The following is a 22,833-nucleotide window of genomic DNA, read 5'->3' on the forward strand; positions in this document are numbered from 1 at the left end:
TCTCTCATACTTCCTTCCAGTCTCAGCTCCCTTCTGCCCACATTCCCCAAGAGGCAATGAGTGTTCTGGTTTTCTCTACTATAGATTAGTTTTGTCTTTTCTAGAACTTGATATGAACGGAGCATCTACTCTTTTGATGATGTTTCTTTCGCTCTGCATTTTTTTTAGATTTATCCACATCTTATGTCTCATTTGCCCAGTATGTGAATATATGACAGTTGTTGATGTATTCTCTTCATGACAGGTATCTGGGCTCTTTGTAGTTTAGCTGTTATGAACAAAGCTACTGTGAACATTCTCATGCAAGTCTTTTAGTGGACACATATTTTCACTTATCTTAGATAAATATTGTAGTGGAATTGTTGGGTAGGTATGTGTTTAGTTTTGTAAGAAACCCCCATAACCTTCTCCTAAGTGACTATACCATTTGTGGTTCCGTCAGTGCTGTATGAGAGTTCTGATTGCTCTATGTCCTCACTAACTTTTTTTTTTTTTTTTTTTTGAGATAGAGTCTCACTCTGTCGCCCAGGCTAGAATGCAGTGCACAATCTTGGCTCACTGCAACCACCTCCACCTCCGGGTTTCAAGTGTTTCTCCTCCCTCAGCCTCCCAGGTAGCTGGGATTGTAGGTGCTCACCACCACACCTGGCTAAATTTTGTATTTTTAGTAGAGACAGGGTTTCACCATGTTGGCCAGGCTGGCCTGGAACTCCTGACCTCAAGCGATCCGGCCATCTCGACCTCCTAAAGTCCTGGGATTACAGGCGTGAGCCACAGCACCCAGCTTCCTCACCAACTTTTGATGTTATTAGTTTTTTCTTTTTAGCCCTTCTGATGTATGTGTAATGATATCTTCATGGTTTTAATTTGAATTTCTCAGGTAACTAATGATGTTGAACGTTTTCATGTGCTTGTTGGCTATCTGTATATCTTTTTCGGTGACGTGTCTGTTCCAGTCTTTTGTTGCTTTTTAGGTTTGGTTGTTTATCTTTTTATTATAGAGTTCTTAGAGCTCTTTACATATTCTGGATAGTAGTCCTTTGTCAGATATGTTTTGTGACTATTTTCTCCTCGTCTGTGGCTTGCCTGTTTTCTTTCTTTGAGCAAATGGTTTAAATTTTGATGCAGTCCTATTTATGGGTTTTTGTTTTGTTTTGTTTTTTTCCGTTTATGGTTTTTGCTTTCTAGGCCCTGTCCAAGAAACTTTTGCCTACCCTAGAGTCAGGAAGGTGTTTTCCTATGTGTTCTGTGAAAGCTTTATATAGTTAACACTATGCATAAAAGCTAAAGTTTTTATATTTAAGCCAATAATCCATCTCATTAATTGTTATGTATGTTGTGAGGTGTAAATCAAGGTTATTTTTTTCCTAATGGATTCCTATTCCATCATCATTTGTTGAGATTTTCCTTCCCCACTGGGATTGCTTTGGTGCTTTACAGTCCTATACCTGTGAGTCTATTTCTGGGCTCTGTATTCTCTTCTAATGGTCTGTTTGTCAGTCTTCAACTTTGTTCTTTTTCAGGATAGCTTTGCATTTTCTAGTTTCTTTTTCTTTCCATATAAAATTTAAAATCCACTTTGTCTGCAAAAAAGCCTGTTGGGATTATGATTGGGATGGGATTGGACCTAGAGATCAGTTTGAGAGTTGATATGTTAATAATATTGAATACCCAGTCCATGAACATGGTAATCTCTTCATTTATTTACCTCTTTTTAATTTTGTTTTGGTAATATTCTATGATTTTTTTTTTTTTTGATATGGAGGTTTTACATCTTTAGTAAAATTTATTTCTAATATTTTGGATTTTGACAGTATCGTAAAAGAAAATTATTTCATTTACTTTTCCAGTTTGCTGTTGGCCTAAACATATAATTGATTTTTTATATTTTAATCTTGTATCCTATGACTTTGCTAAATTCATGTATTAGACAGTTGCCTATAGATTCCTTAAGGTGGCAGTAGAGACTGTTTGACATCTTGTTTTCTAATGTTTGTGCCTTTCTTTCTTTTTCTTGCTTCACTGCAGTGTGTAAGACTCGCCAGCACAAAGTAAGGAGAGGGAGTATCCTTGCCTTGTTTCTGTCTTAATGGGAAGAGTTTAGATGTCTTCACCATTAAGTACAGTGTCAACTGTAGATTTTCTTAACTGTTCTTCATCAGTGAAAGAAGGTTCTTCCTCATTCTAGGTTTCATAAATTTCTACTATGAATGAGCATTGCATTTTGTCATGCTTTTTCTGCATCCGTTGGGTTGGTACAATCTTTCTCTGTCTAGTTGAATTGGAATTTATCACTACCTCTAATGGAGACCTGCCAGTGCCTGCTGGTGGTCCTGCATTTTTCTCATAACTGTGTTGCTTGCTCTTTGAGATGATCGTCTCATACTGTCCTCACTCTGAAATCTCCCACCTCCATCCCATCACAATTAACACCTGCTGCTGCTTCAAGAGAGGTTGGTGCTGTCGGCCTGGGGCTCCCTTCTCTTTCCTCCTTCACCCTACCCGCCTCCTAAGTGGTTTGTTCCTCTAGGCATGCAGTCTCAACCATAAATCCATCTCAGTATATCTAGTAGCTCCTGTATTTGAAGACAGAAATTTCCCTTGCCCATGCATATCCCCCAGCCCCTCCCACATTTCTGCTTCTCCAGAACATAACTTCTTTTTTTGGTTTTGGTTTTGGTTTTGGTTTTTTTGGTAGAGTCTCGCTCTGCTGCCCAGGCTGGAGTGTGGTGGTGCCATCTCGGCTGACTGCAACCTCCGTGTCTCAGGTTCAAGTGATGCTCCTGCCTCAGCCTCCCAAAGAGCTGGGAATTACAGGCGCCCAGCATGATGCCCGACTCATTTTTTGTATTTTTAGTAGAGACGGGGTTTCACCATGTTGGCCAGGCTGGCCTCGAGCTCCTGACCTCAGGTATCTGCTTGCCTCGGCCTCCCAAAGTGCTGGAACTCCAGGCGTGAGCCCCTGCGCCCGGCCTGTAGCATAACTCCTGTAGATAGTTGCCTAAGTTTTTTTCCACTTCTCATTCTCTTTCATATTTCAGCCATTCTTCCTGCACATCTCCATCAAAATATGTCAAAGTCTCCAGATAAGCTGCTCGTTCCCAGACTGGGGGGGACGCGTCTTCATTTCCTCTTCCCTCCTCTGCAGCGCTGGGCACAGTTGCCTGCTTGCTGTTCTTCAGATACCCTCTTCTGTTGGCTTCCATCTCATGCACGGTCCTGGCTTTTCTCTTACTCAGTCTCCCTTGCTGACCGTTGACAGTTGCAGTGCCACGCAGGGCCCTGGGCGCACATCTCTTTGGCCCCCTCTCCGTGATGGCAGGCACTGCCCTGTTTACCACTGTATACTTGGGATGGTCTCTCCTGGTAGGATCTGCTGTTTGTGTTGAATGGGTGAAGTAAATAAGTCAAGTTTTACCAAGCAAAGCAGTAAGAACCTATTCTTTGAAAAAAAATAAAAATACAGTTGATTCTTGTTATTCACAGTTCTAGTCTGTAAATCTCTGGGACGCTGGATTAGCGAATCATGAAGTGTTGCTCCCAGGGGAAGGATTGGTAGGTAGCCTCTGGTCGCAGTGTTCGCATCAGCTGATCAAAAGACAACCTCATTTTGTGTGTGCTTTCCTGCCTCCGGACATGCTGAAGAATGCGGATTGTTGGTTCACTAACATTGAACTCCCAGCTCATATAGAACTCAGCCCACACGTTTTCTCCGCGGGGCGCATCACAGGCTGCTTTTGCTTAGGGACACTCGATGACGCTCAGCACTGTGCCGGGGCCAACAGTGAAATCAACAAAAACGCAAAAGTGCAAAAAGCAGACACTCAGTAGCCCTAAATAGACCACGAAAAGGACAGTTGTTTTCAGAATCAACACGAGAAGACAGGACGTTGCCCTGTGTGATCTCAGTCAGGAACATGTGCGTCATGTGACTCAAATCTTTTCCCGAGGCTGGGCACGGTGACGCACTTTAGAAGGTCAAGGTGGACAGATCACCTGAGGTCAGGAGTTGAAGACCAGCCTGGCCAACATGGTGAAACCCTGTCTCTACTAAAAATACAAAAATTAGCCAGGCGTAGTGGCTACTCAGGAGGCTGAGGCAAGAGAATGGCGTGAACCCGGGAGGCGGAGCTTGCAGTGAGTCGAAATCGCGCCATTGCACTCCAGCCTGGGCGACAGAGCGAGACTCTGTCTCAAAAAAAACCAAAAACAAAAAACTTCCCACTCTCCACGTGTCCACGGAGAGCTGTAAACCACTGTGAGTGTTCGTGTGGGGTCGCAAATAAACCTTCCCAGGCAGGCGAGTTCACGGATGCAGACCCTGTGCGTGTACAGGAGCAGCCCTATTTGGAAGTCTGCTTTTTACCACTGATTGGATTTAGGAGGCCAGTGGATTTAAATAAAATTGTACTTAATAAAAAACCAGTTTTGTGTATACCAGGTTTTCCTATGTGTCCCAGCCCTGGAGTTGAAGCTGAGAGTCCAACTCTTCTTTCACCATTCGGGAAATAGGTACCAGGCCTTACAGCTAATTAGAGCAGAGCTGAGACTGGAATGTGATTGTTAAACTCATGTTCCTGCATGATCACCGTCGCACCCAGTACTCGCCAAGGTTGTGGTGCCGCACGCACGCCCAGCACACGTGTTAGGACGCATGCCACTGAGCTTCACCAAGAGCACTTCTGCCTCTTGGATGTAGCACTCGGGGTAACAGCATTTCACCACTGAAACTGAATGGCACAGAGATTGAGTTTGTTTGTTTGGTTTTGGGGGAGTTTGAGAAATATCCAAAGTCTGGTCATAAGGTCCATTCCATCCGTTCAGCCAGTGTGGAAGGAGCTCCTCCTCCATGACAGGCGACATTAGACCTGGGGGTGCAGCCGTGAATGGGCCAAACACGGCACCTGTCCTCAGACCATCGGTCCAGCTGGGAACTCTGTCGCTCAGCCATTGCCTAGATTCTCAGTGTTAAGCGTGGTGACTGCCAGAGGCAACAGGTACAGGATGCAGCTGGGCCAGTGCATGCAGCCCCAGATACTACCAAGTACTACCTGAGAACAGGGTGCCTGAAGAGTGAGAGGCTGGACAGTGGCGGAGGAAGGGCCTTGTGCCCCTGGATTTGCACATCTGGCTGCTGGATTCGAGAAGTGAGGGTAGCAGCATCAGGACACCAGCCACGATTGTCGTTCAGTCCCACCTTCCTTTTGGGGGCAGGGCTGGTATTACAGACAGGATCTCACTCTTTTGCCTGGGCTGGCGTGCAGGAGCGCGATCACGGCTCATTGCAGCCTCAGCCTCCTGGGATCAGGCACTCTTCCTACCTCAGCTACCACAGGCATGCACCACCACGCCCAACTAGTTTTTGTATTTTTTGTAGAGATGGGACCTCACTGTGTTGCCCAGGCTGGTGTCGAATTCCTGGCCTCAAGCAGTCCTCCCACCTTGGCCTCCCAAAGTGCAGGGATTACAGGTGCAAAGCACCACATCTGGCCCCAACCCTCTTTGTCGCCCACCGGCTAGCAAGCAGGGCTGCCATAACCTGGTATCCATGTCGATCTCCTGAGGGAAAGAAGACTGGTCAGAGAGCCAGGGTCTGATCTTTAGGGAAATTATTTTTACTGCAAATAATTGACATTCCGTGTTATACACTGTCTCTTCTGAGTTGGGTTGGCCTCGTGTCTGAGTGGTGCTGCGTGCCAGGTGCTAGAGGTGCATCTCCTGACGAAGACTCCTGTGTCCACGCACTGGCATGATCCCTCCTGATCGTGCCTTTCATTGATAAATCCTGGAAGACAGTGGCCCCTAGTCTGAGATGCTGCTGAGCAGAGAAGCTGCGGACAGAACCTGTCCTCGCTGGCCCTGCAACCACGCCACCGTCTCCCTATTCATGGCAGACGCTTACATGTATTCCTTTTGAATGAAGGTCACTTGCTGTTGTCAGAAAGAAGGTTTTATGGCAGCTTTCTGGTAAAAACAACTGAGAAGACACTGAATGGACGCTGTGAAGAGCTTAGGATGATGCACTTGTGTTTATGGCCTGTTCCATTTGAAGTGGTGTCACGCTGCACGATGGCGTGTGGGGCAGCGAGGGGCTGCGGGTGCGACGGTGGTCCTATGAGAGGAGCAGGCCATGTTTTTGCTGCAGCTTTCCCATGTTTCATTTAGACACACAAGTACTTGTCACTGTGCTGCCACTGGCCACAGTATCCAGTTAGTCACATGCCGTGCCAATCTGGAGCCAGGAGCCACAGGCCACAGCATACAGCCTAGGGGCGTAGTAGGCCTACCATCTAGATTTGTGTTTGCATGGCAGAATTGCTTACAGGGCATTTCTTAGTGTTTGTTTGTTTTTTTCCCCCAAGACGGAGTCTCACTCTGTCGCCCAGGCTGGAGTGCAGTGGCGCGATCTCGGCTCACTGCAAGCTCCGCCTCCCGGGTTCACGCCATTCTCCTGCCTCAGCCTCCCGAGTAGCTGGGACTACAGGCACCCGCCACCACAGCTGGCTAATTTTTTGTATTTTTAGTAGAGATGGGGTTTCGCCATATTAGCCAGGAGGGTCTCCATCTCCTGACCTCGTGATCCGCCCGCATCAGCCTCCCAAAGTGCTGAGATTACAGGCTTGAGCCATCGCACCCAGCCCCTACAGGGCATTTCTTAGAATGTATGTCAGCATTTTGTGACACATGAGTGTAAGAGCAACATCTTTTTAATAAGTAAATATGTGTCATGCCACTTGGGACATGTGTGGTTCTTTGGCCAGCCGCGGTATGCGAGCACGTAGGCTAGCGCTCGCACGTGAGTCTATGGAACCCAGGGGAAGCAACTGCAGTTTCCTAGTAGTTTGTGTCTTAATGAAGGGAGTCCCTAGACCTTACTCTTTCACTTTACCTGGTAGTTTGGTTCCTAAACTTGTGTGTTTTTAGGTTACACCATTCAAATCCAGCAACAGAACTGATTGAAAGGAACCTTTGTCTTTCGTATGAATGCTCATGAGGGGCCATCCTTACAGTGGAAACGCTCCTGAGGCTGCAGCCAGTCAAGACCCTCAGACCCCCGGGGCTGTCCCCACCCCATGACCACATGTTCTGCAGGCACCCCCAGCGCTGTGCCCTGCGTGTCACCCAGGCAGATGTTTGTTTTCGAGCACAGACTCTACCTATGGCCATAGCCATGTGGAAATATTCACATATGTACTTCCCTTTGTGATTTCAGCTGACACGGAAGATGTGTGCATCGTAGAGAGATTGTTCTCCAGCAGCCTAGTGGCCATCGTGAGCCTTAAAGCACCAAGGAAGCTAAAGGTTTGCCACTTTAAGAAGGGGACTGAGATCTGCAACTATAGCTACTCCAACACGATTCTGGCTGTGAAGCTCAACAGGCAGGTGAGCGCAGCCCCAGCTGGGTGTGGGCTTGTCTGTTGCTCCCTCCAGCACTCTGGGACAAGCCCACCCAACCGGCATGCCCCTCCATCATTCCCTTGCTGCCTGGCCCCACGTTGCCGGGCACAGATCCTTGCCTACAGCGACCAGCTCTGTTTCCTCACCCACCAGCTTTGCTCAGCCTGTTCCATTCACAACAGATGCCCAGGCCTCTGCCACACTGTTCCCATACAGGTGTCCCTGGCCCTACCCAGAGGGTGGATGGCAGAGTTTCTTTCACTTATTACCTGGTTTTGCTTTTATAAATGTTACTTAAAAACAAAAAATCTTTGACCGGGCACAGTGGCTCACATCTGTAATCCCAGCACTTTGGGAGACCGAGGTGGGCAGATTGCCTGAGGTCAGGAGTTTGAGACCAGCCTGACCAACATGATGAAACCCCGTCTCTACTGAAAACACGAAAATTAGCCGGGTGTGGTGGCAGGCGCCTGTAATCCCAGCTACTCAGGAGTCTGAGGCAGGAAAATTGCTGGAACCGAGGAGTTGGAAGTTGCAATAAGCCGAGGTCATGTCATTGCACTCCAGCTTGGGCAGCAAGAACGAGACTTTGTCTCAAAAAACAAAAAAAGTTTTAGACTTTTTTTTCCTTTTGTAAATTGTTAATTTAACTTTGAATTCAAGATGAAGGATTTATTACTTTATCTCCCCCTGAACTAATAAGACTGGCACACAGGAAGGACGTGGTGGGTGGCACGTGCACATGTTTCACGAGGCTGTCTCCCAGCTTGTGCTCATGCCCAGGGTAACAGCGCCACCCGGGGGACCCCTCGCAATCTGATTCTGCCCGCATTCCCCGCAGGGAAAGCTGATGAGGCTGCTGGCTGTAGAGTGGACACGTTGACAGCCAGTAGCTGCACCATGAGATACGGTGACTAGGTGAAGTCACAGTAAAGACGCTCTTACCTTATACACTTGAAACTGGGAACTGGTCTGTTAACTGACAAAGTTGGTTAGAATGGGAAATTATAAGGCATAATATCTTGAGCATTTAAAAATTGTAAAGCATACAAATTGTGTTTACGTCCAGCTAATGTAGAGCTGGGTGCATGCCCATCATCTTTCTTGCGTACATCGTCGCCGTGATGCATCGTCTGCATGTCCACATTCATTTTCTTCCAAATGGAGCAGGAACTTGCAAAATAATCTGAGTGCACAATAAAATGTTAGACCTTCTAAAACCCCCTTATTTTCATTTTACCTGTGCGCACTCAGCATCAGTTTTAAAAAGCAAATCTTTCCAAATCTATTCACACTTGTCTTAGCTGTAGGTTAGCATTTGCCTAAAACTGAACTAAAATGACCTCGTTAGAATTCCCAGTGGAGCTAGGGTGAGTATGAGGGAGAGGTGTACCCCGGCCGGCTCCTTCTTGATTGTTGGTGGAAAACAGCTGTGTCCTCGGCACTTCCAACATCGATCTGCATGGTGTTCTAGAAGGAACTAAGATTGTGAGACCAAGGCAGGAGTGGATCACCTGAGGTCAGGAGTTCGAGACCAGCCTGGCCAACATGGTGAAACCTCATCTCTACTAAAAATACAAAAATTAGCCAAGCATGGTGGCAGGCACCTGTAATCCCAGCTACTTGGGAGGCTGAGGCAGGAGAGAGAATCCCTTGAACCTGGGAGGCGGAGGTTGCAGTGAGCCAAGATCACGCCATTGCACTCCAGCCTGGGTGACACAGTGAGACGCTGACTCCAAAAAGAAAATACAATAGCAATAGAAGAAACGAGTGTTGTAGTCCAGGAGTCAGTCAAGTGGAGGTTGGGGCAGGTGTTGCACTGGCTGTTGCTTCACGTTTGGTTTCGTTTCATCTCTCGCCTAGAGGCTGATAGTATGCCTGGAGGAGTCCCTGTACATCCACAACATTCGGGACATGAAGGTGCTGCATACAATCAGGGAGACGCCTCCAAACCCTGCAGGTGAGCTAACTTGTGAGGAGAGAATCCTTTTTCTGATTTTGCCCTTGAAAGATAGCTATCGGTGAGAGAGATTTTTTCTTTTTATAGGTTCCGCAGATGAGACAGATTTTAAAAGTATTGATCCCAAACCAAGCTGCCTTCCTACTGATACTGGTCATGTGACCACATAAACTCATTGGTTTGATCAACTTTCAAGTTTGAGGTTACTGATAGTTCAAACCAAAGGCCTTTAATCTCTTTACAATACTGGTATCACCTAAGGTGGGGATTTGGGGTTGCAGAACTTTCTTAACACAGCAAACAAGATTGTATCCAAGCTGTTATTTGTTCCTAATGCTCTGTTAAATAAATGCTGACTTATGTCTGACATCCAAGAAGGAGCTCTCAGGTGAAGTTTGCATCTCGTCCTCCACGTGTCATTTGCAGGCCTGTGTGCGCTGTCAATCAACAACGACAACTGCTACTTGGCGTACCCAGGGAGCGCGACCATCGGAGAGGTGCAGGTCTTCGATACCATTAATTTGGTGAGATGCCTTTCCTACTCGAATGGCTCTCTAAAGTGTGGCTTTTTCCTGAAGAGGAGCACTGTGGTGTCCCTGGCATCCTGATTTTCTTGGCTCAGCAATACAACCACTGCTTTTTTTTTTTTTTGAGACAGGGTCTTGTTCTGTCGCTCAAGCTGGAGTGTGTTGATGCAGTCCTAGCTCACTGCAGCCTCAACCTCCCGGGCTCAAGTGATCCTCCTGCCTCAGTCTCCCAAGGAGTTACAGTCATGCAACACCACACCCAGCTAATTTTTTATTTTTGTAGAGATGGAGTCTTCCTCGGTTGCCCAGGCTGGCCTCAAACCATCCTCCCACCTTGGCCCCCTAAAGTGCTGGGATTACAGGCAGGTGCCCCACGCCCAGCCCCACTACTCTCTGTCAGTAGCAGAGCAGGTCTGGCTCATTCTGCTTCTGGATCTGCTGCAGCGTTCAGACCAGTGCTGAGCTCCTCAGCACGGGAATGTTTGAAGGAACATAGAAAACCTTTGGGATAAACTGCTTTGCTTTTTCTAAAGTTGGAGCAGCATTTCCTTGAATGCCCAGCCCCAGTAAATCAAGTGGGTTTGGCATTTGTATGGACTGCAATGGTTTTTCAGGAACAGCTAATTGGCGTTTTCAGACTGCACACCAAGTGCCAGCCCTGGGCCATGGCCTGTCACTGCGTGGCGGCCACGCTTTATTGGTGTCCCTTTTTCAGAGAGCTGCAAACATGATTCCGGCTCATGACAGTCCTTTAGCGGCATTGGCCTTTGACGCAAGCGGAACTAAACTTGCCACGGCTTCAGAGAAGGTGAGTCTGCTTTTCCCTGGGGGAGCACTGGTGCCAAGGTGTCTGCAGACTTTTTCATTTCTGTTCACACAGCCAACTTAGAGGCAAGGTCCTATACTTACCAGCATCGGGAGAAGCAAAGACAGCCACCTGCTTGTCAGGCCGTGGGCGTGTGCTGCCCGAGAGTGAGCGGAGCTTGCGGTGTGCCACTGGGACGGGAGAACTGGTCCACGTTTGTAGTAAAAAATACAGAAATGTCCAGAGACAGAAGTGCCGTGTGTAACCACACCACTCACCCAATGTGTTTCTAAATGATGAAACTAACACGTTACAGTAAAGAACCCAGACAGTGATGAAACGTGAAAAAGCAGGGACAGAATTCTGTCCAGCCAATCTGAACATATTTCAGTGTATTTCCTTTCATTTTCTCTTTAGTCAACAAAATTGGGATCCTACTATGGGTGTAATTTATCCTTTTTCACTCTGCATGACATTTCTCTACGTTCAAAAACACTTGTAATGGCCGTGCAGTATTTAGTTGTGATTTATGTCAACATCACCCTTTTGGGACTTTATGTTTCTAATATGTTGCTGCCATAGGTAGTAGTGTATTTAAGTCTTGTATCAATCTTTCATATGTATTTCTAACTACGAATTTAAGAGATTCCAGTAAGAAGAATGTCTGGCTTTAAAGGAGTTGGATGGCCTCTAAATGTCGCTGTGTACCTGTGACCGCATGGCGAGGCTCCCTCGGCCTCCAGGAGACTGAAGGCTCCTCGTTCTCTTCCTCACTTGAACTGTGCCTCTCTTCATTTTGGTTCCTCTTTTCTTGAAAGTTCCGTCTTCTCTTCTTCTGTCTTGAGGTCGCGTCTGCTCTCCTGCCTCCGTTATCTCCTCTGGATGCCAGTCTGCTCTTCATTGCCACCGATGACCTTTACTTTGATTTGGATATGATTTTGCTTCTCATTGAAATCCTAAAATAGCCTCCCCTTTCAAGTCATCTCTCCCCTCAAACTATGGACCAGATAAGATACAATAAAAAGTCGGCTCACTTCCTTAGCTTTCCCGCCTGGGTCTTTGTTCTTCAGTCTCACACCTGAGTTCTGTAATAATCATGTCACCGCTTATGGGTCACTTCTGGGTCGTGAATTATCCTGGATCTTTTATCTTCATTACCTCCTGTGTTCCCCCTCAGCAAGGTAAACATTTCTCTCTTTCATAGCAAGGGCTCAGAGAGGTGAAGCAGTGTGCCCGGGGCTGCCCAGTCGGGCAGCGACAGAGGGGTCAGACTCCAAGCCTGACTTTGATTCTCATTCGGCTGGACTATCGCAATATCACCTTGTCCTTTTCTTTTCCCTTTGAAATGGCCCTGAAATTCTGTTACCCTTTGACTAATCAAAGTCTCACTGTTAAGTTTTTTAGTAGCTCTTATAAAGGCCCAAAAGTACTTGATGGAATTTTAAGGCCCATAAAAATAGAATAATTTTTTTCTGGACTATAAAGAGGAAACTTGATTTCTTTTACATGGAATCCTCTTACCTATTGAGTGAGAGCAGCAAGGCCTTCCTAGCCCTGCTCTGTGCCAGGTGCTGAGGCCCCACTGAAGCCTGTGACTTAATCCTACTTTCAAGAATCTTGCGGTCATGTGGCAACAAAACAACTCTTAATGAATGAGTATGGCATGGTAGATGTGCACCAAAAAATTATATCTCCATCTAAAAGTGCAGGCTGCAGAGGACAAAACCTTTGCCATGGTTATTTTTATGTATGGATGCAGAAAATATTTCATTCTCTAATACTCAGTCTTACAAACTCAGTTTGTGTCCCTCCATCCAGAGAGAACCAACTATCCTCAAGTACCAATTTATTTTTTTGAGACAGGTCTTGCTTGCTCTGTTGCCCAGGCTGGAGTAGTGTGGCACAATCTCTGCTCTCTGCAACCTCCACCTCCCAGGCTCAAGTGATCCTTCTACCTCAGCCTCCCAAGTAGCCAGGACTACAGGCACCTGCCACCACACCTGGCTGATTTTTGTATTTTTTGTAGAGATGGGGTTTCTTCATGTTGGCCAGGCTGGTTTCTTTTTTTTTTTCTTTTTTTTTTTTTTTTTGAGACGGAGTCTCCTCTGTCACCCAGGCTGGAGTGCAGTGGCCGGATCTCAGCTCACTGCAAGCTCCGCCTCCCGGGTTTACACCATTCTCCTGCCTCAGCCTCCCAAGTAGCTGGGACTACAGGTGCCCACCACCTCGCCCGGCTAGTTTTTTGTATTTTTTAGTAGAGACGGGGTTTCACCATGTTAGCCAGGATGGTCTCGATCTCCTGACCTCGTGATCCACCCGTCTCGGCCTCCCAAAGTGCTGGGATTACAGGCTTGAGCCACCACGCCCAGCCTAGGCTGGTTTCTAACTCCTGAGCTCAAGCGATCTACTTACCTCAGCCTCCCAAAGTGCTAGAATTACAGGAGGGAGTCTCTGTGCCTGGCCTGTATCCTGATTTCTAATGGCTGTATACTCTCCCATTGTATGAGTTTACCATAATTTATTTGAACAATTCCTTGGTGTTCTACACTTTAGGTCATCTGCTGCTTTATTTTATTTTATTTTATTTTATTTATTTTTATTTATTTATTTTTTGTTGAAACAGAGTCTTGCTCTGTCGCCCAGGCTAGAGTACATGTGGTGTGATCTCAGCTCACCACAACCTCCGCCTCCCGGGTTCAAGCCATTCTCCTGCCTCAGCCTCCTAAGTAGCTGGGATTACAAGCGCACACCACTACACCCAGCTAATTTTTGTATTTTGAGTAGATGGGGTTTAACCATGTTAGTCAGGCTGGTCTTGAACTCCTGACCTCATCATCCACCCACCTTGGCCTCCCAAAGTGCTGGGATTACAGGAGTGAGCCACCGCACCCAGCCTCCCAAAGTGCTGGGATTATAGGAGTGAGCCACCACACCCGGCCTCCCAAAGTGCTGGGATTACAGGAGTGAGCCACCACGCCGGCCGCTTTGTACTATTTATAAACACAGAGATAGTACAGTATCATGGCTCACTGCAGCCTCTACTCCTGGGACAAGAGGAGTGAACCATCAGGCTTGGCTTTTTTTGTTTGTTTTTTGTAGAGATGGGGGTCTCGCTATGTTGCCCAAGCTGGTCTTCAACTCCTGGGCTCTAGTGTTTCTCCTGTCTTGGCCTCCCCAAGTGCTGGGATTACAGGCATGAGTTACTGTATTCGGCCTAGATATTCTTTTCTTTTCTTTTTTTTTCTTTTGAGACGGAGTCTCTCTGTAGCCCAAGTTGGAGTACATTGGCACGATCTGAGCTCGCTGCAACCTCCACCTCTGGGGCCCAAGCGATTCTCATGCCTCAGCATCCCAAGTAGCTGGGACTACGGGTGCGTGCCACCACACCCAGCTAATTTTTTTTTTTTTTTTTTTTTTTTGAGATGGAGTTTTGCTCTGTCGCCCAGGCTCAAGTGCAGTGGTGTGATTTCGGCTCACTGCAACCTCCGCCTCCCGGGTTCAAGCGATTCTCCTGCCTCAGCCTCCTGAGTAGCTCGGATTATAGGCATGCACCCCCACGCCCGGCTAATTTTGTATTTTTAGTAGAGCTCCTGCCTCCTCATGTCCCTTGGTCTTCCTCACACCACACTTTTCTGTGTTTTTCTTCTGTTGCTGCTTCTGCTCTTCCCTCCTGTGCCTGTTTTGTCCTGGAGCCGCTCCTCACCCAGCCCCCTTCCTCACCCCTTTGGCCTGTGTGTGTGCCGATCCCAGGGCTAGACGTGTAGCCCGGCTTCCTTGAGGTGCCCATATTCCTCTGCCTACTGGGCACCTGCTGGGATTACAGGCGTGAGCCACTGCACCCGGCCCACACCCGGCTAATTTTTTTGTATTTTAGTAGAGACAGGGTTTCACCGTGTTGCCCAGGATGGTCTCGAATTCCTGACCTCAGAAGATCTGCACACCTCAGCCTTCCGTCAGTCTAAATATTCTGAACAGTTTTTATATTTAACAGTTTGAACCTCCTAAAATTTGTATAGTAGGAGTGTGAATGTTGAATAATTCTTCCTGTCCTGCCCTGCAAATTTGGAATGCTACCCATTTTAAGGCCTTTCTTTCCATCAGTCTATTTCTTTTTGTGCTGATTTAATACCATTATATCACTTGATTAGTATTCTTTTACTATTCAAGCATTGAAAGTCCTGCTCACTATTTTCTTGGTGCTTCTCTATTTATTCCCCCGAATGTTCATACCTGTTTCATTATCCGCACATCTGATATTAACTTACTGGGGGAAGTTGGCATCTTCAGGACACTTCCCATTAAAGCAAGCACATGCCGAGCTCCCTTGTATTCCTAGTTCTTTGTCTTAGTAAGATTTTCTTCATGTGCATCTTACCGTTTCGTGAGTTGGGATTGACTCCTTATAAGGTAGTTGAGATTTCCAGCTCATCGGTTCTCTTGGTCAGTAACTGAATTTAAAGTGGCAGAAAAGACCTTGGTGGGGTCTGAAGCCTCATCAGACCACAAGGTCTTGCCTGTGTGCCACACACAAGTCCAGGCTTTTATTTATTTTATTTTTTATTTTTTTTCCAAGACGGAGTCTTGCTCTGTCGCCTAGAGCTGGAGTGCAATGGCACGATCTCTGCTCACTGCAACCTCCGCCTCCCGGGTGCAAGCAATTCTGCTGCTTCAGCCTCCTGAGTAACTGGGATTACAGGCATGCGCCACCACGCCCGGCTAATTTTGTATTTTTAGTAGAGACAAGGTTTCTCCATGTTGGTCAGGCTGGTCTCAAACTCCTGACCTCTGGTGATCTGCCCACCTCGGCCTCCCAAAGTGCTGGGATTACAGGCGTGAGCCACTGCGCCTGGCCCAGGCTTTTATTTTTAATAGTTTAAACTTCAAACGACTCAGAACAATAGAATGCTATGCCACTTTTGCCCTCAAGACTGTTAGTGTTGAGGGTAAGTAGTCAATTAAAATAGGTTTAAAGAAAAGATTGAACATTAAGTCAACAATAGAACAGGGAGGTGTTTTTCTATATGCTCGGGGCAAAAAGTATGGAGGTGATGCTCAAGGGGGGCCCTGGGGGCCCCAAACTCCCTGGTAGCCCAGGGCAGAGCTGTCCTGGAGATAGCTGTGTGGCGCATTTGCAGTCTCCTGTGAAAGATCAGAAATTCCTGTTTTAACTCAGCTCAAATTCTTCTTTTCTCTTTTCCTTCCACAGGGGACTGTGATTAGGGTATTTTCCATTCCAGAAGGACAAAAACTCTTTGAGTTTCGGAGAGGAGTGAAGAGGTAAACTCTATGAATGTCCAGAATGGATTCTGGAGAATTTGTATTTGGATTTCACTTATATGTTATCTGCAAACAAGTAGAAACCCCAGGAGAATTCCACATGAGCATTTCTAGCCCAGCTGGGTCACCGGGTGAGATCTAGGGAGTTGGTCTTGTCCCAGGAGTTCACGAGCACTTTCAGAAAAGCAAACTGGGTTTTTGTTTGCGATCCCATCAGCTAGCGTGAGAGTTGTGAACAGCTCGCATAACCAGGTGGGCCCTCCGGTTCCCTGTAGCTCCCAGCCGGCACTAAGGGACGGGGCAGCGACCTCATGGGTAGCACACCCTCCCCTTTAAAGGCTGTGCTCTGAGAACCTGTTCGCGGCTCTCCAGCTCTGCTTTTACCCTCAGCAAGTGGCGTCGGCCCCTTCTTTTAACCCAGAAGTCGCAGCCTGGAGTTCCCTTGTCTTCCTTGCTCCAGGCTGCAAAGCTTCCCTCATCTGTGCTTAGCATTCCCCCTGTGGCGCCTGCTTTGGAGGCAGGACTGTCCCTCGTCGGACAGCAGAGCAGGGGAGGCCTCAGGCTCTGGAGCCAGTGCCTCAGATCGGAGCCCTAGGGACCACTTGCAATGGCGTGGCGGTGGTCAGCGGAACCCGACCTCAGGTCTCTGGCTCCTCATCTCAGATCAGTACCTCCCTCCATGAGGGTGGCCGTTGAAAGAGGAGGAGCTGTCTTTCGGGGACTCTCCCGCCATCTGGTCCCCCTTCCTCATGGGATCCCCACAGGTGCAGCAGGTGCACCTCGGTATCCCCAAACGTCACCGCTCCTGCAGCTCCTGCCTCCTCGTGTCCCTTGGTCCTCCTCACACCACACCTTTCTGTGTTTTTCCTGTGTTGCTGCTTCTGCTCAGTTCCCCTCCTGTGCCTCTTTCTGCCCTGGAGCTGCTCCTCACCCAGTCCCCTTCCTCACCCCCGTGGCCTGTGTGTGTGCCGATCCCGTGGCTAGACGTGTAGCCCGGCTTCCTTGAGGTGCCCATATTCCTCCTGCCTACTGGGCACCTGCTGGGATTACAGGTGTGAGCCACTGCACCCGGTCGGTCCACACCCAGCTAATTTTTTTGTATTTTAGTAGAGACAGGGTTTCACCATGTTGCCCAGGGTGGTCTCGAACTCCTGACCTCAGAAGATCTGCCCACCTCGGCCTTCCGTCAGTCTAAATATTCTGAACAGTTTTTATATTTAACAGTTTGAACCTCCTAAAATTTGTATAGTAGGGGTGTGAATGTTGAATAATTCTTCCTGTCCTGCCCTGCAAATTTGGAATGCTACCCATTTTAAGGCCTTTCTTTCCATCAGTCTATTTTTTTTTGTGCTGATTTAATACCGTTATATCACTTGATTAGTATTATTTTACTATTCAAGCATTGAAAGTCCTGCTCGCTATTTTCTTGGTGTTTCTCTATTTATTCCCCCGAATGTTCATACCTGTTTCATTATCCGCACATCTGATACTAACTTACTGGGGGAAGTTGGCATCTTCAGGACACTTCCCATTAAAGCAAGCACATGCCGAGCTCCCTTGTATTCCTAGTTCTTTGTCTTAGTAAGATTTTCTTCATGTGCATCACCATTTCGTGAGTTGGGATTGACTCCTTATAAGGTAGTTGAGATTTCCAGCTAATCCAGCCACCCAGGCCAGTTTGCCCCTGCCCCTCATCCCTCACACCCCCATCCTGGTAAATAGTGCCACTCGCCACCCCCGCCAGCACCCTGGCACCCAAGCCAGAAGGACTCGGCCCTGCAGCCTTCTGCCTGAACGGTGCCTCCAGGGAGCCCCCAGCTGTGGGCCTGCCCTGTGCCCCACCCGCCACACCACCTGATCCAGGCTTTGCCTGGTTTCTGCTGTTGCCCTGGATTCCCATCAGGCCATTCTTCAGACTCTCCCGGGCTATTCTTTGAAAATGTAAATATAATCCAATCACACCCCACCTGACATCTCCCATCAACCCTCTGTCCTGCAAGATGGGTCCCCGGCTCCCTGCCTTGGTTCACCAGGCCTCCCGGCACCAGCCCTTCTGCTAGCCTGATTCTGTTTCACTGTCCCTGTCCTGGCTCCAGCAGTACCACACTTTCAGATCCTCGGAAGAGCTGATCTCTTTTACCCACCAGGGTCTTGCGTGGGCTGGCGGATCTGGTGGCCTGGCTGGGTTCTGTAACCCTGGGAATCCAAGTCAGGTGTCACTCTCAAGGAGGCCTTTTTTTGATCCTTGGATTAAATCCCTTTCTCCAAGATTCTCTAGTGCCTTCCACGTGTATTTTTCCCATATTCCTTTGCCTGTAGCAAATGGAATGTTTGGGTGACCACCCAAGGGGTTCACCTCGCCCGCTGCCTAGACAGAGCCAATTCATCAAGACGGGAATTGCAGGAAGGAAAGTAATTCATGCAGAGCCGACTGTGCAGGAGGCTGGAGTTTTATTACTACTCAGATCAGTCTCTCTGAGCATTCGGGGAGCAAAGGTTTTAAGGATAGCTTGGGTGGGGAGAAGCCAGTGGGCCAGGAGGGCTGATTGTCAGAGATGAAATCTTAGGGAGTCGGAGCTGTCTTCTTGCACTCGGTCACTTGCTGGGTGGGGGCCACAAGATCAGATGAACCAGCTGATTGATCTGTGTGGGGCCAGCGGATCCATCAAGTGCAGGGTCTGCAAAATATCGTAAGCAAAGTTCCTCCCAAAGTTAAAACAGCCTATGCCCAGGAATGAACAAAGATAGCTTGGAGATTAGAAGCAAGATGGAGTCAGTGAAGTTAGATCTCTTACACCGTTTCAGTCATAATTTTTCAAAGGCAGTTTCATTTGCACCTGCCTGACCCCACTCCCATTGCTGCATTAAGGCGAGAACCGTTCCTAATTCATACCCATACCTGATTAATACACACGGTGAACACTGACGCCAGGAAAACCCCTTGCTATTATGGACAGGGCTGAAAGTATCTTGTATTTCTAGTGTTATGAAGAAATTCACATGAATTTAGTGGCTTTGGAATGCCGATTAATTTTTAAGATACACTTGAACCACTTTGCCTGTTGAAAGTTTTGCTCTGTTCTTTTTTTTTTTTTTTTTTTGAGACGGAGTCTTGCTCTATCACCCAGGCTGGAGCGCAGTGGCATGATCTCGGCTCACTGCAAGTTCCGCCTCCCGGGTTCATGCCATTCTCCTGCCTCATCCTCCAGAGTAGCTGGGACTATAGGCTCCCGCCACCACGCCCGGCTAATTTTTTTGTATTTTTAGTAGAGACGGAGTTTCACTGTGTTAGCCAGGATGGTCTCGATCTCCTGACCTCGTGATCCACCCGCCTCGGCCTCCCAAAGTGCTGGGATTACAGGCGTGAGCCACCGCACCCGGCCCTTTTTTTTCTTTTTAATTGAGAGAGAGGCTCATTCTGTCGCCCAGGCTGGAGTGCAGTGGTGCGATCTCAGCGCCTCAGCCTCCTAAGTAGCTGGGACTACAGGCACCCACCACCACAGCCAGCTAATTTTTGTAATTTTAGTAGAGATGGGGTTTCACTGTGTTGGCCAGGATGGTCTCGATATCTTGACCTTGTGATCCTCCCACCTCAGCCTCCCAAAGTGCTGGGATTATAGGTGTGAGCCACCGTGCCCGGCCCTTTGCGCTGTTCTTAAACTTTACCGAGGTTGCCTGTTTACCCTCTGGTGTGGAAAGAATGGCTGTACCTTAAATTACTGAGTTTTCTTTTACTCACCTTAGGACTATAAATCCATCCTAATTCAGCTAGAAGTGGTTTAGTGAATTCCAATTTCTTTTGTCATCTGGAAGGTTTGCAGCTCTGTTAACAAATTGTTCTTAGTATTTCCTTCTCAAAAAATGTTTGAGAAGATGGCTGGAGGGGAATAAAACTTACCAGCAGGCCCAAGTGTGCCCGTGACAGGAACTCTTCTCTACTTGAGTTGAACCCCTGGGGCAGCTGCTGGCTCCGGTGGCCCGCCCCGACCTGCGCATCTCCCCAGGTGTGTAAGCATCTGCTCCCTGGCCTTCAGCATGGACGGCATGTTCCTCTCCGCCTCCAGCAACACGGAGACCGTGCACATCTTCAAACTCGAGACTGTGAAAGAAAAGTGAGTTGCAAATATACGTTCCTTTAAAAATGACGCAAAACCCTTTGTTCCCTCTTGCTGCCGGGATGGGAGGTAAGCACGGGTCTGCCCACCCTCTGACATCGTTAACCGGTGAAGACCTAGAAGCTGGCCATGAAACAAGCACCTCTACATCCAGGCTTGGCAGTGAGGAGGACGGGCCCCAGATGAGCTTCTCCCGCGGGTAGCACGCAGGATAGAGGCCTTGCGTAGGGCATGGAGGGCCCAGGTGGACATCCTCTAGTCAGTGCGGATGGCCCCTCCTCAGGTTCCGCTCACGACAAAAGCGTTCATGATCAGACAGCCCATGAATGGCTTGTCTCTTACCTGCACACGGGAAAGCAGAGAGAGACATGGATGGCTTCCACGAGTATTTATTATTGCCACGAATATGTAGCGTGACGGGGGTCTTCTTATCTTTTAAGAGGGTCTTACTCTGTTGCCCAGGCTGCAGTGCAGTGGTACAGTCATTATTCATTGTAGCCTCCACCTGCTAGGCTCAAGCCATCCTCCTGCCTCAGCCTCCTGAGTACCTGGGACTAAGGCATGCACCATGCCTAGCTAATTTTTAAATTTTTTGTAGACACAGAATTTCGCTGTGTTGCCCAGGCTGGTCTGGAACTTCTGGGCTCAAGTGATCTGCTTGTGAGCCACCATGCCCAGCCTTTCTTTAAAAATTTTAAAAAGAACATCCCACTCAGATCAGCATTACAATAACATACTTTAGATGGTCAGAAGTAAATTTTGTTACGTATATTTCATCACAATTTTTAAAAAGACAAATGGAACATGCCCCACCCTCCCCCCCCAAAAAAGATGAATAACAACACAAATAGGCTACGGGAAAATAACGTTTTGGGGTCTATACTCAAGGTTTTTGGAGACTTCTGTTACAGAGACCTAGCAGGGGTCATCAGTTAGGCCCTAGACCTCCTCACACCCTTGCAAAGGGGATGTGTGATCACCTGCCACGTCTTGTCTGTGGCCACTCAAAGGCTGCGGCTGCTTCTCCCTGAAGCTGAGCGCCCCCTCTTCCGACACCTCCCAGAGGAAGCCCCGTGACGCCCCCGGGGCCCTGAGTGTCTGCTTATAACCAACCCTTCTTAACTTTCCTGTGAAGAATGGAGACTTTTGCTGTTGGCTGCAGAGCTGTGCGTCTGTGTGAGTAGGGGGTGGCCATCCCCCCCGGGGTGGGTACAGCTTCATGTGTCTAGTGGTCTTTCCTTCCAGACCCCCAGAGGAGCCCACCACCTGGACCGGGTACTTCGGGAAAGTGCTCATGGCCTCCACCAGCTACCTGCCTTCTCAAGTGACAGAAATGTTCAACCAGGGCAGAGCCTTTGCCACGGTCCGCCTGCCATTCTGCGGCCACAAAAACATCTGCTCGCTAGCCACGTGAGTAGAGCTGGCACCTCCGTCCCCCACCCCATGTGCCTCAGGCCGAGGGGCCCAGTCCTGGTAGCTTGTGACCCCTTCCATGTTTCTCCCGAACAGGAGCAGCTCCTTAGAGCCGACACTCCATCGAGAGTTGTCGGGGATGGGAGGCGCCCTGGCAGGTGCTAGGCTCGCTGCTCTGTGTGGGGGTCCATTTCCACACGGTCTCCCGTTCTGTTTTGTAGACAGTCTGCAGTTTTAATGAAAGACGTTAAGTCAAACCTTGTGAGCATGCCATAGTTAACCCTTTGGGGCCACAGAAACCACACTTGCCGAGTCTCAGGCATCCGGCCGGCCCCAGGGTCCAGCTTCAGAACACATACAGGGCCTGTGAACGTTCTGGGATCGTCTAAGGTTCTGTGCTGAGTGCAGGAAAGATTGTCATTACATCCAGTGATAGGAGGGCTTAGGGCTTCCGTGCGTCTTTAAACATCGTTTCCAGTTTTGTTATCTGACTAGTGTCCTCGAAAACTTCTCTGACGACGACTACCCATAATAATCCCAGAAGCCACGAAACCAGCTTCGTCCCGCTCTCGTCTCCTGTGGGCTTCAGGGCCACATAATAAATCCCAGAAGCCACGAAACCGGTTTTGTCCCGCTTTCTTCTCCTGTGGGCTTCAGGGCCCCATAATGATCCCAGAAGCCACGAAACCGGTTTCATCCCGCTCTTGTCTCCCATGGGCTTCAGGGCTCAGCCACCAGTGCAGCCTTGGCCCTGTGAGCTGAGGTCAGGGGGCACCAGATGCCTGCAGCTGCTCTTGTGCTCGTTCTGCTGGGGTCTTTTCCCTCACCTGCCAAAAGTGAGGCTGCCGTGTAATGAGACCGTTTTGTGACCGTTGTCTAGAATGTGGCTGCTCTTTGTTCTCCCTAGAATTCAGAAGATCCCGCGATTGTTGGTGGGTGCCTCCGATGGATACCTGTACATGTACAACCTGGACCCCCAGGAGGGCGGCGAGTGCGCCCTGATGAAGCAGCACCGGTGAGTCTGCTCCGGCCGCTTCGCGGAGCTGCTCCGTGCTGGCAGGGGGCTTTTGGCGTATGTTTGTTTATTTCCTTGCAAACCAGTGACATAAAGGGGCAGATTCCAGCATGGCGGCCCATGCCGCGCAGGTCGGGAGCTTTGCTTTCCCGGGTGAAATCGATGCCACCGCAGGACAGGGAGCCGCGGGCTGTGGCTGGCGGCGTCAGGGCTCCCTCAGGGACTGGGCACAGAGACGACGCAGGGGTGGCGGGAGCTGCATTTGTTCTTAGCTGGGGGAGAGGCGCAGGGGGGCCAGGCCCTCCTCCGCAGGGTGGAGTTTC

General features: G+C 48.6%; 1 protein-coding gene across 6 annotated transcripts in view; it reads left to right on the top strand.

Annotated features, from left to right (window-relative positions):
• Positions 1-22,833, top strand: part of WIPI2 (WD repeat domain, phosphoinositide interacting 2) — a 47,750-nt gene that overhangs the window by 19,621 nt on the left and 5,296 nt on the right. For all 6 annotated transcript variants that reach the window (XM_033193114.1, XM_033193118.1, XM_033193117.1 and 3 more), the window contains 8 exons: positions 7,214-7,383; positions 9,262-9,358; positions 9,785-9,882; positions 10,601-10,693; positions 15,897-15,967; positions 19,972-20,079; positions 21,328-21,492; positions 22,403-22,510. In XM_033193114.1, coding sequence (XP_033049005.1) covers positions 7,214-7,383; positions 9,262-9,358; positions 9,785-9,882; positions 10,601-10,693; positions 15,897-15,967; positions 19,972-20,079; positions 21,328-21,492; positions 22,403-22,510 — 910 coding nt within the window. The remainder of the gene's footprint in view (positions 1-7,213; positions 7,384-9,261; positions 9,359-9,784; positions 9,883-10,600; positions 10,694-15,896; positions 15,968-19,971; positions 20,080-21,327; positions 21,493-22,402; positions 22,511-22,833) is intronic.

Source organism: Trachypithecus francoisi, unplaced genomic scaffold, assembly GCF_009764315.1.
Source record: "Trachypithecus francoisi isolate TF-2019V2 unplaced genomic scaffold, Tfra_2.0 Lachesis_group4, whole genome shotgun sequence".
Lineage (NCBI taxonomy): Eukaryota > Metazoa > Chordata > Mammalia > Primates > Cercopithecidae > Trachypithecus > Trachypithecus francoisi.